Source organism: Microchirus variegatus, assembly GCF_963457635.1.
Source record: "Microchirus variegatus genome assembly, chromosome: 18".
Lineage (NCBI taxonomy): Eukaryota > Metazoa > Chordata > Actinopteri > Pleuronectiformes > Soleidae > Microchirus > Microchirus variegatus.
Window position 1 is genome coordinate 15,449,667 of NC_139819.1, and position 19,732 is coordinate 15,469,398.

Sequence of the window (19,732 nt, forward strand, 5' to 3'; positions counted from 1 at the left end):
ATTATTGGAACTAAAAATTGGTTCGGTAACCTCAGTGACCCTTGACCTCCATACACAGGTGAATCCAACCACGAGAAAGGGTATTTGAGGCCAATTGTAAGTGTTTCTCCTCTTTGCATCTTCTCTGAAGAGTGGCAACATGGGAGCCTCAAAACAACTCTCAAATGACCTGAAAACAATCATTGTTCAACATCATGGTTTACAGAGATTTAAGCTCTCAGTTTCAACTGTGAGGAGCATTGTGAGGAATTGGAAGACCACAGGCACAGTTCTGGTTAAGGCCCGAAGTGGCAGACCAAGAAAAATCTCAGATAAGCAGAGGCGAAGGCGATTGAGAACAGTCACAGTCAACCCACAGACCAGCTCCAAAGACCTACAACATCATCTTGCTGCAGATGGTGTCGCTGTGCATCGTTCAACTATTCAGCGCACTTTACACAAGGAGATCCTGTATGGAAGATTAATGCAGAAAAAGACTTTTCTCTGCACCCGCCACAAACAGTCACTTGAGGTATGCTAAAGCACATTTGGACAAGCCAGCTTCATTTTGGAATAAGGTGCTGTGGACTGATGAAACTAAAATAGAGTTATTTGGGCAAAACAAGGGGCGTTATGCATGGCGGAAAAAGAACACAGCATTCTAAGAAAAACTTTTTGTTCTGTGGTTATGCACATGCCTAATTGTCTTTAAATAATTATTGCACACTTTCTGTAAATCATATAAACTTTATTTCACTTCTCAAATATCACTGTGTTTGTCTCCTATATGATATATTTAACTGACATTTCTTATCCAACCAACCAATGATTTATAAAGGAAAATCATGAAAATGTACAGCGGTGCACAAACTTTTACATACCACTGTATATGTTCTCAACAGATAGCAAAACATTTACTTTGTTTGTTTACATTTTTCCTTTCTTTATGGACTTTTATTCCAATTTTACATCAGTGACTGGATATGTGTTTGTCCCTCACCTGTTTTGGTGTGTGCCCTGTTCTATCCAATAATCCCCATCCGTTTACTTCTTGTCTCCAGTAAACGTCCCAGCCACGGTGATGGAGGCCATGACCAGACATGAGTCTCTCCAACCCTTCAGCAAGAACAGCAAACCCTCGTCCTCCTCTTCCTCTTCTGCTTCCACCCCCTCCACCACAATCATGCGCTCCATGGTCTTCCCCCACTCCCCCTGCCCAAGGAGTTTCTCCCTCATGGACAAGGTCGGGGTTCAGTCAGACTCCACTTTGAGCCAGTTGGCGTTGAAGAACCAGCGAGTCTTGGCGAGCCCAACCTCAACCAGCCAGCTGAACGGCGAGTTCAGCGACTGGCACCTGTGGAAGTGTGGCCAGTGCTTCAAAACCTTCACCCAGAGAATCCTGCTCCAGATGCACGTCTGTCCACAGAATCCTGACAGGTAAGAAATTGTCTGCCCACAGTCATGTACTTATGTAGATAAAACATTTTCTTTTAGACACTGATGCATAATAATCACTACTCCTAAAAACGACTAAGGTTATTTACAATGGTAACTAACTTGCATTTTTGTTTTGTTTGTTTTATGTTCAAACAGCTCATTCAATTGTTTTTATTTTGGATTTTTTTTGGACACAGGGTTTATTAATTTTGCTCTTAAATATTGAGACTATTTTAAGGCCTCTCTTTGCGTGTCCTGAGGTCAGCGTCAGCAGTGCTCTGGTCATGAGGGTCTGTGCTGGTCTGGTGTTCCACGCACAAGAACCTAATCCCACATTTCGCTGCATTCCAATATTTTGTTCTACCTGGTTGTTACCTATTGTTGTACATGGTTCTTGCAGCAGCGCACACACATGGATATACACAAAGGTCCATGCGCACTGTCATGGACATCAACGATGACATTTACGTCACATGGACCTTCTGTGTCTGATCAGTAAATCTGATTAACAGTTGGTTCATTAATAAAAGTGCATGTCTCTGTGACAGCTGTGCCTGTAGATGGAGGCGTTATGTTGCTGCGCTATACTCATGAGTGCCATATCTCTGGAAAACATTTTTTCTCAGAGCTGATGAAGTGATTAACCTTAAATCTGCTTGACACCTTTTGTTCAATTCTTTTAAAGAGTTTGGGCAGACATGGATGTAAGCTGCATCTTGACTGGTTGGCGGAAGCACACAATCGCAAGGTGATTAAATTTAATCAAAGACAGCATTATGGAGAAATGCAATATGTATATAATAACATTGGTAGCCACAGTGAAAGGTCCAATAATGCAGTTGTTTGAGCACCACTAGATGTCATTTTTGAGCACAAAATGTCAAACCAAAAGTGGATCATGACAGCTAATGCTAGTAAACTATTATGGCTATTCTAGCAGGTTGCCATTTAAAAACAAACATGTAACATAATGTATGCATCATGTTACTTATTTACGTCACCTGTATTTACTATTGCATTTAAGCGCAACTCCCCGGATTTTCTAAAATACGTCATGGGAAGTCTTGTGTAGGATATTCTGAACTTGTAATCATGAAGAAAACGGAGAGTTTAACCAGTAGTAAATGTGAGTGTTTGAATTAGAGTTAACCCAATCATTTCAATTCAGGGTCTAGTGTTTTTCAAGGGGCCTTAAATGCAGCATCCAGACAGACATCCGATAAGAACACTTAAGAGAGGCAGTGTACTATCAAATCATGTCATGTGTATTTACATAAGTAATATTCATCTCCTTGCATACTGGACTTTAAATGTGCAGGGGACGCCTGCTCAAGCAAATTAAATGAGAGGTTCACACTTGTCCTTTCAGCTAAGTTTTCCCAAAAGTACACCTTTTTTTTGTCTGGAATACACCGAAAAGCTGAAATGTAGACAATAATAAAGGTTTCTTTTTTGTTGCTGCAATATATTCCAATGTAAACATTTTGTTACAATTTGTGAGTCTGCGTGTCTCATCATCCTGCAATTTGTGTGTGACAGAAAGTGGGACTTTGTGGATTTAAGAGTGTTTGAGTGCATCTGCTAACATCTGCCAACTCAATTACATACAGCATGGATGGAAAAAGAGTAGATATGTGTGCGCGTTTGTATTTGTGTGTGTGTGTGTGTTAGGGGGACAGTGGATGTATTGGAAATTTTTTGCTTAGCTTTATTTTTTTGCTGAGAGAATCAGAGCAGCGTATAAATCAGCCCTGTGCGTCAGTGAGAAATACCTCGCCTTACGGTGACGGGGCCAGGAAAACAGATGCCACTTATTCAATAAACTAATACTCATAGGGAAGAAAAATGTGGGCTGGATATGGACAGGGGAGGGAGGGTCGATGTGGAGCTGCCTGTCAATAGGAAGGTTTTATGGGAGAGAAGAGCAGATAAAATTCAGCTGAACAAGCCAAACGGAGCAGAGTCGTGGAGCTCCAAAAACCACACTGCGCCTCACACTTTACCTGTAATTATGATATGCCACCTGGCCCATGTCTTTAAACTCACCGTGTCAATGATCCCATCGAGATAAAGTATATAAAAAAGCTTCCACCTGAATGTCCATGATTCAGCTCTTGAGTGGAGGAGCTTTGTGTTCTCGGCCAGAGGCTTGTACAGATTTTTCAGATATTTGCCACTAATATTCCGCATAATGTCCTAAACCAGAATATATGACATTAATTTAGATCAGGGTTCTCAAACTGGTGGCCCCCCCAATCGATTACATGCGCCCCCCCCCCCGCCCCCCACTTAATATCATGTTATAATGAAAACATGGCCAACGACCTCACCGTCTTTGAAACACAGTGTGTAGCTGAGGCACAGCTGCCAGTGAGGTGACAGAATAGAATATATGTTTGCTAGCAATGTTTTTTATAACAGTAATAATAAGACATTTGATCACAATTATCCCATTATTAAATGTATCATATACAACATATTACATATATAAACACGCAACAAATGGCAGTGGCCGAAACGGCTCCTGGTACAAATTTTAATTACAGTTGTCCACACTATTATTTATGTAATTTAAAATAAATGTCTGTTTTTGATATTAATACATTCATTTTCCATCATAAACAGTATTATTAATCATGTGATATCATGATGCAAAATTGAGAAAAGTTTTTTGTTCTTTTTGCTCTCTAGGCCCCCTCTTGACCACAATAGATGCACATTGGCCCCCAGGTCATTTGAGTTTGAGACCCCTGGTTTAGATAGATCCACTGTATTTTACCATCATGTTACATATACATTATTGCTTGTATTCAATGTCTACAAATTGTTTGGCTGCTGATTAAGACCAAAGTCCTGAAATAAGTCATCACTGTCACACTGGAGCTAAGGCTTTGGAGGAAGAAATCATTGAAAATAATAATAATAAGTGTCAAAGGAGAAATATTGAAATGAACCTTGTATCAGTGCTTCAGTTAGCTCCTGTTATCCAAGTGTAACTCAGAGGGTTTAGCTGGTTCATGGTCATTGAGCAGGTTTTATAAATAAATATCCTGGAATATATAGGTGATAGTCAGTATATCATGAAAATTGTGTTCTCTGTGAGTTTACTGTGTAGTAAATGTGATGCAATAAACAGCTCTCTCTCCACCACCATTATCAAACATCTAAGAGAGGGGAACAGCTGTTAATGTGGTAGAGATCACAAACTGACTCTTTAACAAGATGAAGTGAAGCTTTTTCACAGGTTTGTGGTTGAATAAAACAATGATTGTTCAACATCATAGTTTAGGGGAAGGATACAGAAAGCTATCTCAGAGATTTTAAGCTCTCAGTTTCAACTGTGAGGAACATTGTGAGGAATTGGAAGACCACAGGCACAGTTCTAGTTAATGATGAAGTAAGTAGTTTATAGTGACACCTAGAGGAGAGGCTGAAATTTACAACAAAGAACTGCTGCTCTGCTCACCCCCTCCCTTCCCTGAGCGCTACGGTATCTTCAGCTGGTCAAATGTCGTCCTCGTTGTCTTTCTCCGTGTCAGCAGATGAGGTTCGTGAGGCGAGGGAGAGGGCGAGCTACCGCGGCCGTAGCAGACGAAGCGGAGAGAGTGGAGGCGGGACTTCCACTACAAGTAAAGCGACGCTTGATTCGTTCTCTCGCGTTTGTCCTTATAGGCTCCGGTAGAAACATGGCGTCTCGCTGCTAACAGTGGCTATGCAACCGCGGCCCACGACCTTGTTATTTTACATGACTTTTTGAAACACTACGAAAATTAAACAAAAAATATTATACAGCGACTAGACAATGCAGGAGCACATAATATGTATAAACAAGTGGATTTTGGGTTATATAAACCCATAAATACTACACAGTGTCCCTTTAAGGCCTGAAGTGGCAGACCAAGAAAAATCTCAGATAAGCAGAGGCGAAGGATGGTGAGAACAGTCACAGTCAACCCACAGACCAGCTCCAAAGACCTACATCATCTTGCTGCAGATGGTGTCACTGTGCATCGTTCAACTATTCAGCGCACTTTACACAAGGAGATGCTGTATGGAAGAGTAATGCAGAAAAAGCCTTTTTTTGTTGAAAAACTTCCTGATCTGTAATATGTAGGATCCATCTTTAGCTCTTTTGCTTTTTCAATGTTGACCTCTTGCTTTTCCTTTCTCAAGCTCCAAACCCACCCCCACCCCACCATACATATTTATTGATGTTTGCTTGATGTGAACATTTGGAGCTGAAGAGTGATGGCTCTTTATATCAGCATGAAAAAAAACTCCACACACCACCTCCCCAGCATCATCTCTCTTTTTCTGCTGACTTTTTCTTTTTCTAAATTTGTTCGTCTTCCGTGTCATTTTTTCCCCCCTCCTCGTGTGTCATTTCAACAAAATCCATCATCATAGGAGCGGTTTGTTTACATCGATGTGGCCTTCAAAGTGCTTTCAGTTCAGTTTAAAAGTGACGCTGCAACATAGGATACTGTTTAAGTTCTGAGATGGCAGTGACTGATGAATCAGGGAAAACAATCTGAACGTAAACGGAGTGAATTTCCATTTATAGGTTTGATATATTACAAAAACAGCACAGTGTAAACCACAGCAATGAGCAGAATTAATAACCACTGGGTTTATGAGTGATGTGTTTACTGCACTGCTGTTTAACTGAGTCATTAGTGCTTATGGTGAAAAACCGGCTGTTTTCACTTTGATCTCCAGAATCGACCGTTCACGTCTCAATCTGGAGGCTTAGGTTGTTATGAAATATATGAAAACAACCACACTTTTATCAGATAACAGAGTCTGTAGCTGATTCTTCATCATCATCATCATCATCATCATCATCAGAGGGCTTAAATATTAAGCATGCCATTTTTTAGTAAATAAATTACCTTGTAAACATGTGATCACCACAATAATCTCACATATGTTACTAATCTCACTAATGTTAATGGATTTATTCTGAATGATGTTGTGCAGTAGATTTATTTTACCCAGAGTAAACTCACACAGAAAGGACCCAGATTTGAACCAGGAACCTTGTTGTTGTGAGACAACACTGCTAACCACTGCATCTACTACATCACTAATAATATGCATGACTAGATTAAATCATAAAATTAATCAAAGTGAATATTCCACAAAAGCGAGGTTGTAACTCTCTTAAAATTGTGTAAAGAGCAGAATGAAGGAAAGTACTACTGTCACCAGAAATAAATGATTCATTTGTTCAAGGTTCACATTTTGACAATAACATTTGACATAATTGACATTGAAAAGCACCACAACTATGTTCATGTTGTAGCATTAGCATTAGCGAACACCCCAAACACAGATGTGTTTATTTTATTTCTGGCAGAAACAACAAACTTCACGGGACCAGTAGTCCTAATGGAGACCAAAACCTGGTCGTAATTAGGCAGAACCTCATTCTGAGATACTGGTTAATTTAGGACTGAAACTTGAATTATGGGTTAGGTTAATGATAGGGTTAGACATTAACTGGTTATGGTTAAGTTTAGGGATAAGGTTTTTGCTTAGAATGTCCAAATGAGAGGAAGTCAATGCAGTGTCCTAAGAAGAATAGCTGCACCAGTGTGTGTGTGTGTGTGTCTGTGTGTGTCTGTGTGTGTGCGTGTGTGTGTGCATGTGCGTGTGTTGTGTGTTTCTTGTCCCTGCTGGACACGCAGATGTGTTGAAAAATTACCTTTCCCTCTGTTTGTCAGCAAGTGGCTGCAGGAGGAACCAATAATGATCCTTCACTGTGATGGACGGTCTTGTAGAAATTCCCTCAAAGTCTATGTTTGCTGGTTTAATGAAAACATCATGTTTTTGCATACAGGTGGATTTTAACAAGGGATGATTTGTTTGTTTTTTTAAAGGAGATATATTATTCCAAATCAACTTTTTAATCATTTTAATACGAATATTTGGGATTCTGGAGGCCCTATGAGGAGGCAAATTGTGTAAAAAGATGACTCACTCATGTTTTTGTGGTCCGCCTCAGTCTAAGTACAGGAGATAAAACACGGAGATGCTGACTTCCGCACTCATTTGTCGTCACAATGAGACATTCCTGAAATGGATTCCTGGAGAGTGCTGGCGAGGGCAATAGTACCCGGAAGACCGGAAGTTTCGCAAAGTGTTCTATTCTTGGCTGCACAGTGCAGCACAGAGTTCTACACAAACTTCCAGCCTCAGAGGATTTACAGTGGAAAACTTACTACAAGCTTACTATGGAATTTATCACAAGCCGATTGTCGAGTAACATTGTATGATATGTTAAAAGGAACTTATCTGAAACGTATCTGCTTAACACAATAAGCAGAAATGTCATGCATTTTGAACGTCTGACAGACCACCCACTAGCATTTACGTCCATTCTCGTCTCGTCAACGAAAACTCGCACACATCTCGTCATGTTTTAGTCATCAAAGATCCATGTTTATCTTGTCACACGTGAAAAAAAGGGGTGTGTCAACGAAATAATGTCATCATCGTTGACGAAAACAACACTGGATGATCAATATAATCAGAGGGAGAGTTTGTCGAAGAACGGAGAGAAGTAGAAGTTCACTGTGTTTGTATGAAGAGTTTACGCGTGTTTTGCTTTGAAAGTGTTAATGTTTGCTCACATGCAGTGTGTCTGTGTGTGTGTGCATGTATTAACAGTGCAATTGATTGTGTATTGACGAGGCAACGGCAGTGATTTATAACTGCTAGTCTCGGGGGAATCATGTCTTCATATGAGGACTTGTCCTTACAGTGCAGATATAACTGTGTATGGATTACACCAACTACATACAGGTCAATCAGCCCACTTCACACTGCATCACTGCACAAACACACTCACAGGTTTGTGCGGCTATAGGGCACTGCATTGACCTCCATTCCTTTGTACAGCCTAAAGCATTATCCCTTACCTTAACCATTTATAACCAAGTAATGCCTATTACTCACCAAAACTGAACCAGTTCCTCAGAAATAAGGTTCTCCTTAGGACCAGGTTTTTTTTTCTCCATGAGGACTACTCAATATTTATGCCAGAAAATGTCCTAAAGAGGGAACAAGTGCACACAGACATACTATACATGCCTGGTTTTAATGACTTCAGTGGAAACTACTTTGACTTACATTCATTTGTAATGACTTACTGTGACCTTAACTATAACTACTACTGGCCTGACCAGATGGTTGTTTGGATGGTTGTTTGTCTCTATGTGGTCCATCGATGGACTGGCGACCTGTCCAGTTTGAACCCTGCCTTTCACACTATGTGAACTGGGATTGGCACCAGCACCCCCCCACGAGCCTCTTGTGGATGATCAAGTGATGGAAGATGAATGAATGTAACTTGAGTCTGAGAGTCTCCCAGTTAAAGTCTTACCTGAGCCTGTCATCAAGATTGAGTTTGTGTCAAGTTCTAAGGCTGCTTTCTCACTGACAACATAATGGTGCGCACCAAACGTGTTTGGTCCCTTGGTTCCGTTCGTTTGCGTTGGTGTGAATGTAATCTCTGTACTTTGGTGCGCACCAAATCAACCGGTCATGACCACTTTATCTGCCCTACTTACGTACGGTTCCTCTGGTGTGAAAGCAACCAAGCCAAATGGGAAGAAACAGCCTGATAAATGCACGCATCACAACAACACTCCGTTTATTCACATGTCATGAACTGACAACAACACAAACACGAGCGCAACGCAAAGCTGTTCCTCCATGTTTATCGGAAGTGGCGCGTTAGTCTGGTTCTGGTGCCGATGATCTTCGTACCCTATTTTGGTTCGTTTGGTTCAAACCATACCCACGTCTGTTTGCTACTACTACATTTTTCTGACTGGTGCAGACCAAAGCAATCGAACTATAGGTCTGAAAGCGCCCTAAGATGGCTAAGATTCTAGTGCTGCACTTAAAGGCTGTGATACTACAGTAACTCTACATACAAGCACATTTAAAGGAATGATCACTCCTCCAGCACAAGCAAAAACTGCCTGAAAACCAGTCAGACAATAATTGCAATGAATCTCCTGTCACTATTCTGACACTTTATCCCCCACATGTGGGTCAGGGGCCTGAGAAAACCATTTGACATAAACATTTAACAGTGATATGATCAAGAAAATCTGAACATGTTGAGGTTTAGTGGTTCAACAAGACATTTTATTTTATTTTGTAGCCTAATGGATGAAATGCAACAGAAATACAACCGGGGAATAAAATACAAACACACACACAGACACACACGTTGGTTTCATTGTTGTGTTTGTTTGACCTGTTGTGTTTTGTGTCAGTGACTGTGGTGACTCACTGTGATGCTGAAGTTCATTTTCAACTCCAGTGAAGTCAAAATACTGAAATCTTGTGTGTGTGTGTGGTGATTCATACGCATGTGTGATTGTGTGCAAACACTTGCAGATTTATTATGTGTGCACAAAAAATGTATTTGCATGTTTGTGTTTGTGTGTGTGTGAGAACGATGGAGGTGTTTATACCCACCCCCCCCCCCCCCACACACACACACACACACACACCACTGTAATAAACAATAACTGGGCATTAATCTCGCGGCCTGCTGCCTTAATAAATAATATCCACACATTCATCAACTTAAACTATTCACAATCAATGCAGCTCTTCATAGAAAACCCACCTAATAAATAGTGGTGTGGCCCACTGAGGCGTGAACTTATAGACCAGCAGGCTGATAAATGAACCCACCCCCACGGCGAGACGCCTTTTATGTGAAAAACTGCAAGTGAGAATTTTTCGATTTTATATTACATTATTCTACTCTTTTACGTTCCAGTGTGTGTGTGTGTGTGTGTGTGTGTGTGTGTGTGTGTGTGATTTATTGGAGCTGCGTCCATGTTGGTCTATTTGTTTTATCCTTGTTCTGGGGTGTTTACCTGTTTATAAGCTACCGTTGTCACAGTTTTGTCCTATTACTATCACAACAAGCACCGCTTTATTTTCTGAGCACAGGCAGGAAACAAGTGTTTGTAACAAACACACCCTGCCACAGTAATACAGAGTGCAGACATGCACTGTATGTCACAGAGGGAAATACGCACACAGCTCATTTTATATAAGAGAATACAGCGAGCAGAGGTTCTCAAATCACAGTTTAAAGGGATTAATGCATCTGCTGGTCTACTGCTGCCTACTAGGTCAAGTTTGAGTCAAGTGGATCAAGAACTCTCATGAGTCGTGATGTGAAATTTCGGATTTTCTCTGTGCATTTTTGTGCCAGATTCCATTATATACAAGTATAACAACTAAGTATCTGTAACTAAGCTTGATATAGTTAATTTGCAGAACAGAGAACACCGAATGAAACAAGCAGAACAGTTAAAAACACAATCCTCTGATAATGTTCACACAGACTCAATAAACAAACAAATTATCTCTCACTCTTTCTCTCTCTCTCACACACTCACACACACACATACACACTCAGGTTTGAGCAGCTAATCTCCCAAGGACACTGCATTGACTTCCATTCATTTGGACAACATAAACAAAGTGTTTCCCCCTAACCTTAACCATAACTAGTTAATGCCCAGCCCTGACCGTAACCTAATTGCAATTCAAATATTTCACCCTAAAACTTCCCCAGTTCCTCCATGAGGACTACTGGTCCTGCAAGGTCAGTGTTTATGCCAGAAAAGGTCCTAAAGAGGCATAAAAAAAAAAAAAATAGTAAACACACACTCATGTGTTGATGATGATAGATGATCCAGTCATGATCTAGGTCTGCATTGTTGATGAGGGTCACGCTGCCATGGTGACCAGAGCAGGGTCTGACTCCCCCAGTTCTGTGTGTGAGTGTGTGAGCGTGTGTGCGTGTGTGCGTGTGTGCGTGTGTGCATGTGCATGCGTGTGTGCGTGTGTGTGCCTGAGTGTATGTATATATATATATGTATACACTGTAAATGTGAATATTGACAGAAGATTCAGTTTCTCAATTACGTTACATATACACGTCTACAGACTAACAGTACATGTCAGCAGGATTTCAACTTGTGGAAATGCAATCGATGATAACCATTTCCTGACGATAAGATAAAATGTGGTTGAATTCAGGCACATAAGGTCCCCGTTTGGGACAATAGAAATATCCTGGTTTTCCCCCAAATGATCTGCTGCTTGGCTCAGAATGTCCCCAAAGTCTTGGTATTCCTGGTAAGAACTAGGCCTCACATGTTTAACTAGGTCACTGATGTTGTCTGGGACACTTGTTTCATTGTTTCTGATTGAGACTTAGTACAGGCTTGACATTCTTTATTGTAAAACTCCTTGTTCTTCAGAACACGGTTGTTTACACTTAAAAGCTGGATTTTACCATTGTTGTACTTAATGTGTGATCAATAAAACACAGGGATGTCCTCCCAGGTCCCTGTTGGGTTTGTTTGGGTTTGGTTTGGGTTGGGTTTTTTATTGGGTTGGGCTGGGTTGGGTTGGGTTGGGTTGGGGTTGGCAGTCTGGACTTGCGCCTGTGGCTTGGCCACCGTCCGTTTGTTCTATCATTTCTATCATACCTCCTGGTCTTCAGTGTGTTGAGTACATGGCTGTCACTGGGCTTGGTGGCCTCAGGTCTTTCCCTGTGGGACTTCTGGATGCTCTGTTCATCTGGGTCCTGATAGGCCTGCTGCTGAGTTGACCAGACATTGATACAATCTCCCTACTCTAATGACTTACCACATCTAGTGACAACCCCTACACACACAAACACACACAGATACATGTAATCATACACACACACACATAAACACAGTCTGCTAAATACTAAATTACTTTAAAATGATTCAGCTGTTGTAGGTTAGATTACCTTTTTTATGTGGTTGCTAATGTTATTATTGTTGATGTTGTCATCGTCTTATTTTGTCTTGTCTAATTGGACTCTCTGTCTTCCCATCCCCTCGTCTGTTTACCCCCCACTCCCCAAACCCCCTCAGTCAATTACACTGCATGCTCAAGTTGCTGGACAGGTGAAAAAAAAAAAAAAAAAAAATTGTCTGTGTTCAGCAGCCAGAAAGCTGAAGGAATAAATAATATAACTGTTTATTTTAAAGCATAAAATACACATGTAAATTGCATGTATATAATATACATGTAAAGATACATGTAAACAAGAATAAAATATGTCAATGGAATATCACAAAGTTATAAACAGCTACACAAAGAAAGGAATAAAGTATTAGAATAGAATTATGTAAGAGAACAAACACAGCAGTATCAACAAACACCTGTCTCACCTGTCTCTCTTTCAGACCTTACCAGTGCGGCCACTGTTCCCAGTCGTTCTCTCAGCCGTCAGAGTTGAGGAACCATGTTGTGACGCACTCCAGTGACCGACCCTTCAAATGTGGATACTGCGGTCGGGCGTTTGCTGGCGCCACAACACTCAACAACCACATCCGCACGCACACCGGAGAGAAGCCGTTCAAGTAAGTAACAGTGAGTACCCCCACCCACCTGATCCACTTGTCTCGTTCAATCCGACCCATCTGACACACTCAATCCACCTCACCCATCTGATTTACCTGTCCTGACCCAACCTGACTCCAGGCTGCAGACTGGAGATGGACCTGCCTTAGCTAACAACACCCCCACTTTCTGAATCCTTGACACCATGTACTGCTGTTTATTGATTTGAACTAGGGCTGTCAGTTAAACACGTTATTAACGGCGTTAACGCAAACCCAAAAACTACAACACCACCACATAGCTAGACCGGAAACAAAACAACAGGCACACTGCGCTCACTTGTTTGGGCTTGCGAGCCGGGCCAAAGAGTAGTACACTAATGTTACATTGTACGAGTGGATGGCGAGCGCTGTGCGTTTCTCCGTCTCCAAGCAGGCTCTCCGTATCCAACGCAGCCTGGATCTTTTCTCGATGTACTCCGAAGACCGCTAGCATCTTTAGCTTGGGTTAATTTGTTACGGCAACAACACATTAAACCAGGGGACTTCGCCTGCGTTAAAGAACGCCTCTTTATTCACAGCACACAATAAGAGGAATAACTCAAAATATGAAGGGTGACAGAGATATTCACCTGCGACTAATGTAAATACTCAGTAGTACAAGAACATCTCATAACTCCTAAAGCACACACACACACAGCTCCTCTCTCTCTCTCACACACACACACACACAAGTCACACACACCAGGTTTTGCCTGTAACATAGAAGAGACTAGGATTAGTTTGTGTCTGACAGGGTGGTTCAGTCTGTAGAATAAGATGTGTAATAATAATTCATCTAAAATTATATAGAGATACACATTTTGGCTTGAACAAATATTGTGTCTCCTGTGTTTTGAAATTGTAGTAAGCTGTATTGTGATTTAGAATTTCGATTATTGATTAATGTTCAGATATACACTACAGTATATGCCAATGTTGTTTTCAATAAAAAAAAAAACATTTGCATAAAGCAAGCTGATCCACTTAAAATGAGGGAAAATAATGGTACAAATAGAAATCAAGGGATATTTAGAATAGATAAAAATATGCGATTAATTGCGATTAAATATTTAAATTGTTTGACACTAATTTGAATATAACCAATTATGCATCAGGTGGCGAAAGCCATGTATTCCTGAATGCATTTCGCCAGAACATATAGAAAATAGAAAACACCTGAAATAAATCTCTTTCTGTGTCACGGAATGCAGTTTTAAGATGATTTGATTAATTGACTTGTTTGATTGGCAATCATTCAAAATTCAAAAATGTGGTTTGTGTATTAAGATAAGATTAAGACCAAAAAAAAGTAAAGAAAAGTAAAATAAAGACAAGTCAAATGAACAACAGCATATGAAAGAATAAAATGAAAAGGAAACAAAGAGAACAAAGAAAAGTTATACACAAAAATTAAGAAAAGTGAAATGAACAGTAAAATAGTAATAGTGACCATCACCATAATGACCAACATTTAGTTAAAATGTCAGATGATGGATGTTTTCTTATTGTATTCACTTTTCATTGTTGATTTAAAAAAATCCACTGCTGGGTTGACAACTTTACTTTGTCCCTCATTTCATTCGAATGGGTTGTTCCATTATTCATGATCCGCTGAGGAAATGGGAACATTGTGTTCCTTCTCCTGACAGACCTGCCGTGACCTCTGACCTTCCCAATCAGTTGATAAAATCCTGACTTGTTGATGTGTTGAAATCTCTGTGGATGAAAGGCGTCAGCGAAACATCCATGAATGTCCGCGAAGCTCGATGATAGCAGTTAGCAGCTCGCTAATGAATCTCATTTCCATTTTCTTTCCTCCGTGAGGACTGATATAATTAGATGACGAGCCACACTGCAATTAGAGGTTTGCGGACACTGCTGTCATCTTGTCAGCTGTGAGGGACAATGAGGACGGTCCCAGTGGACAAAGGAGGTCAGTGTCCAGGACAGAGAAGTGCAGAGAGTCAGAGACAGGAAAGAAAGTGCAGGAAGCAAAATGTGTGATTTGAGCTGTGGGACAAATGGAGGACACACGTCAGGGGAGAGCAGGTGAAAACAAATTAACGCTCTTAATAAGCAATCAGAGGAATCCGAACTCATCATTGACGTGGAGAGTAAAAGGGCGAGAAGAAACGGTGAGAGGAAGAGAGCGGAGGAAACAAGAGATCACGGTGTAAAAAGTGAAATGACAAAAGCTTGTGAGAAATCTGCTGAAAGCAAAATCGGCATTCTTAATAAGCAATCGGAGGAAACCCCCCAAATCTTTTCATCAGCACTTCAGAGTCTCAGTGGAGGCAGAGTGGGACAAAGACAATCATGGACGGGCGTCAGAAATCTTTAGCAAATCGATGGCCTTGGGGAGTTATCTCCTTTTGGACGGCGTGGTGAATAGATTAAAGCTGCCACTGTCACTTTGTCAGGAGGAAAACGCTCAACTTTATTTTCCCGGTGAGGAGACGGAGGCAGTTGAATCTGTGTGGTCGGCAGCTTTTCAGCAGCGATGCGCGCCGGAGCCTGTCAAAGTGCCACTGCTGATTTTCTCTGCTCTTCTATTGTTTCTCTGTTTTCGGCTCAGTCTTGAAATCATTCGTGACATCACAACTTTAAAAATCCTCCTGATGACTGAAGGTTTCTGTGAGCAGAAGAGATTCAACATCTCAAAAATAAAGTCATCCTGGTTACTTTATCTTCACCTTAGGTTTTTAATTTGATTTTCACTGCATAGATGTTTAACCTATAGATCAGTGGAAGATGGTATCATTTTGTCCAGAGCAAGACCAATGCATGTGTATTTGTGTATTGGTCATTATAATATATGCTATATCAGGGCTATTCAACTAATTTTTCCGGAGGGCCAGCTTTTCGGTCCAGCCAGTGGGCCGGTCAACCCCTGTACTACTATTTTGTGTTGCATGTACAGTAAACAGATAAAAATAGATACAAAATGTTATACATTATTTAGCACTTATTTATTGAAATAGCTGCTAGTTTTGTGCTAAAAAGGGAAATAACAAAACAATCAACATTCAGGGAAACAATGCAATTTGTGTATAGTGCAAAAAGGTTACAGTAACAGTACCACCAACATTTGGATATAACAGTCACAATTGGCTCTTCTCCTCAAAATTAGAGGTAACAAATATAAACAACAGTAAGGTGCAATGGCCACAAAAGGCTATTTTTGCAGAAATATAAGTAACAGTACCAAAAATATTCAGGTACAACCACTACAGTTGGCTTTTAGTGCAAAATATTCTGGTCCATACAGAGGCCGCCTACAATTACAGCTGTACTAGTATTTGCCAAAAAGTGTTGCAATAGGTCAGCAGGCGTGGCATCTAACTGTCAATCACATTATAGCCACGGCCTATAGGCTCCACTGCTTTATGGCCTGTTTGACGCCAAGTGGGGCCATAATTTACATAACAGACATTACGCTGTCTTGAAAAAGACCTAAAACTTGTGATTGAAGCCATTAATCCTTCAAGGAAAACATTCACTGATGTTATAATCAAGTCAGAAGGGAGGGACACCCCTGATGGACAGAGGATACAGGTCTCAGACATTTCCACATTGCCTTGCCGTCAGTCGTTGACTTTCTATCAATCTGTCACTGAACACAATCTGCACTTATTGTTGCACAAAAGAGACGAAGATAAGAGGTGAGCTCAAATTTCACTGATCCTTGACAGAAAAGTGATTAAAGTCAGCGACAGCTCGCGCGGTGACGGTTCGTCAGTCGTCCCGAGATGAAGCCGTTTGTTTCCAGCTCTGCTCTTTGTTGTGCGAGAGACGCTTCCCTGTGTCCGTTGTGGTGGAAAAGTGGCAGTGACAGAGCAGCTTTAGAGGAGCTTTGATGCTGCCAGATGATTTACAGGAAGAGTCCACATTTAGAGCAGAGCAGAGCAACACAGCGCATGGAGGCGTCTGGTTTCTTTTCCTTCTGTAAGAAAATGTACAAAATGAGAAAAGTTCAGTCCAGATTGAACTCTACTGTTTACATGACGCTTCACACGCATACAAACACGCACATAGGCAGTTAAATAAATCTGAGGTCATCCACCATATACTACCATGCAACCTCATAATATTCATTCCAACATTCAGACATGTGATGGAAGAGATGGAATGTACAGACGATACAGATGATTGATGACGATGGAATGTCTTTGTGCAGCTCGTGTTCATGTCACTTTGACCAAAACCCATTAAGAGAGACAATTAACTCCTTTGTCATAGTTTTACTTTTGTGGTTTTGCTTCAGTGATTTTGTTGTGGTTGATGTCACAAATCCACCGTAAACCAACACCACAGACGGGTAAACACAACACATGACAAAAGAACCCACCATGGTCACCAGTGACATGTTACCATAGTTAAATGTTTTTATTTTTGTTTTTTAACTTCATTTCCTTTTTCAAACTCAGTGGCACCTGAAGACTTTTAGACTGTGGTCTGTACAGTATCAGTATGTGTGATTTTGTAAAAATCACCTGCTTTAACCAGGTGTATTTGTCATTTTTATAAATCGATCACTTCTTGTTCATCATGCGTTTATGATACAAAGAGTTTCATCTTCCTGCACTGTTGCGTCGATATGGAGAAAAACGCTGAAGAGAATGCATCTCTTCTTTAACCAACACACACACACACCCACGCACACACACACACACACATTCTTGTACTTGCTGCATACTGAGGACTGGGTTGCTGACAAAGTGAAGACCAGCATTTTCCACTTTATAAATCAACACAATTACAAATATCTACTTCATGAATGAAATCTACAAAGAACTAATGGTTGCAGTATCATAAAATGTCTGCAGGTGGAGCCCCAGAGCAAAAAGGGCTGGAAAACTTTTTTGATTTTATTTTGGACGTCATACTATACTATGTCGTCCAAAAAAAATTAAAAAATTTGACAAAAACGTCATACTATACTATGTCGTCAAAAATTTGGGGGAAAAAATGACCCAAAATTGTTGGTCCAAAATTTGACAAAACCTCATACTATACTATGTCGTCCAAAATTTAAAAACAAATTTGAACAAAAAATTTTAGTCCAAAATTTGACAAAACGTCATACTATACTATGTCGTCCAAAATGTAAAAAAAAATTGAAAAAAATATTTTGGTCCAAAATTTGACAAAAACGTCATACTATACTATGTCGTCCAAAATTTGAAAAAAAAATTATGCATGTTATAGCAACCTAAGGAAGTGATTTCAATGAAAACAAAGTGAGGACCTCACTATGTCCACTAATGTCCTCACGCCGTAAAAATTACCTCACTTTGTTGGTTAAAAACCCTCACTGGTCTTCAGTATGCCGCAAGTACAAGAACACACACACACACACACACACAACCATCAATCTAACACCATGTTAGTCTTGTTTCATGGCTGTTGAGTCCAATACACAGCTTTCTCTTTCAATACCCCGCCACCCCCCACCTTCCCATGTAATTTGTTGGTCACATTTTAAAGATCAGGGAAACAATTACAGTTTTCTGCTCTGCTAGACTACACACACTCTCTTTATACTGTCACTGGACATTAGAGTGTACAGACAAGTATGTGTGTGTGTGTGTGTGTTTGTGTGTCTCACAGTGTTATAGTACATTCATCACACCACAATTTCTTTTTTGCAATTCGATCACATACAATGCCACTGGCAAGATGCAAGCAGGCAGGAATTTTGCAACGGCTGTTTGAGTTTAGATATTTCAACTTGAGTGAAAAATGTGCGTAATATGAAAAGCTTCCAAAATGTGTGTGTTTGTCAGTCACTTAATTCAAGCTGTAGGTCAAATACATTCAATAGTACCTTCCACTGACTTAAACCAGTAGTGACAGGAAAATAAGTAAGAGTACCTGATATACTGCACTCTACATTAATGCCACACACGACACAGTAAAAGACGAAGTTTTGTTCTTTTACAATAGTATTTATATGTCAACCAAATATAAGTTTAAACATCAATATAATAACTTAACTAGGACTCAAAGTGAAACAGGCGACCAATTAAACGTGTGCATTTTCGCTTATATTGTAATGAATGAGAGAGGAGGATTTTATTTTCCCTCATACTAATCAAACAATCTTCATTAGTGGACTAATTTTTCTGTCATAGTTTTGCTGTGATTATTAAAAAATAAGGAGAAAAGTGCAACAAATCCTTATTTTACGTAACGGTTGGCAACCCTAGGTTGCGATGATCCAGTGATCATCGTTGTGCAAGTAAACATGACAAATAAACTGCTTTTCATGCAATGTGAGTGTGCCATAATGATGTTATTTTATTTATGAATGTATTTGCTGAACTTATGCGTGCAAACTTCCCTAAATAATGGTGTGTGTCTGTGTGTCTCTGTCTGTGTCAGGTGTGAGCGTTGCGACCGCAGCTTCACGCAGGCCACTCAGCTCAGCCGCCATCAGCGACTTCCCAATGAGTGTAAACCACTCAGTGTGAACGAAAGCAGCGAGTCCATCGAGGTGGATTAACCCTGACTGTAAACCCCCAGAGACACGTCCACGTCAAAGCAGCTCCACCTGAAAGCAGAACTTTGTCCATGCTTAGACAACTGAGGCTACATCCACACTTAAAAAAAGAAAAAAAAAAGAAATGCATCAAATCTGCTCTGAATACACCTGCCTTCCACACTACCCAGACCAGGCATCTGGCTACATTTTAGTTTGATGTTATGTTGATGTTAGTCCAGATGGGCAGAAAAGGAGACCTTTGAAAACAATGTTGCACTTACCTGGACTCTTCCTTACTGGTTCTTATCAGCCATGACTGGACTGTCAGCTGTGATGACACTTACGGTGTGTTTCCACCGGTTCG

At 40.5% G+C, this 19,732-nt stretch overlaps 1 protein-coding gene across 1 annotated transcript in view; it reads left to right on the forward strand.

The window, feature by feature from the left end:
* prdm6 (PR domain containing 6) overlaps nucleotides 1-19,389 on the forward strand; it is a gene marked incomplete at both ends in the record, with an annotated part of 63,665 nt that extends 44,276 nt beyond the window's left edge. The window contains 3 exons of the mRNA XM_083905061.1: nucleotides 1,041-1,416; nucleotides 12,687-12,863; nucleotides 19,269-19,389. Of these exons, the coding sequence (XP_083761187.1) occupies nucleotides 1,041-1,416; nucleotides 12,687-12,863; nucleotides 19,269-19,389 (674 nt within the window). The remainder of the gene's footprint in view (nucleotides 1-1,040; nucleotides 1,417-12,686; nucleotides 12,864-19,268) is intronic.
* Between the last annotated feature and the right edge of the window lie 343 nt (nucleotides 19,390-19,732).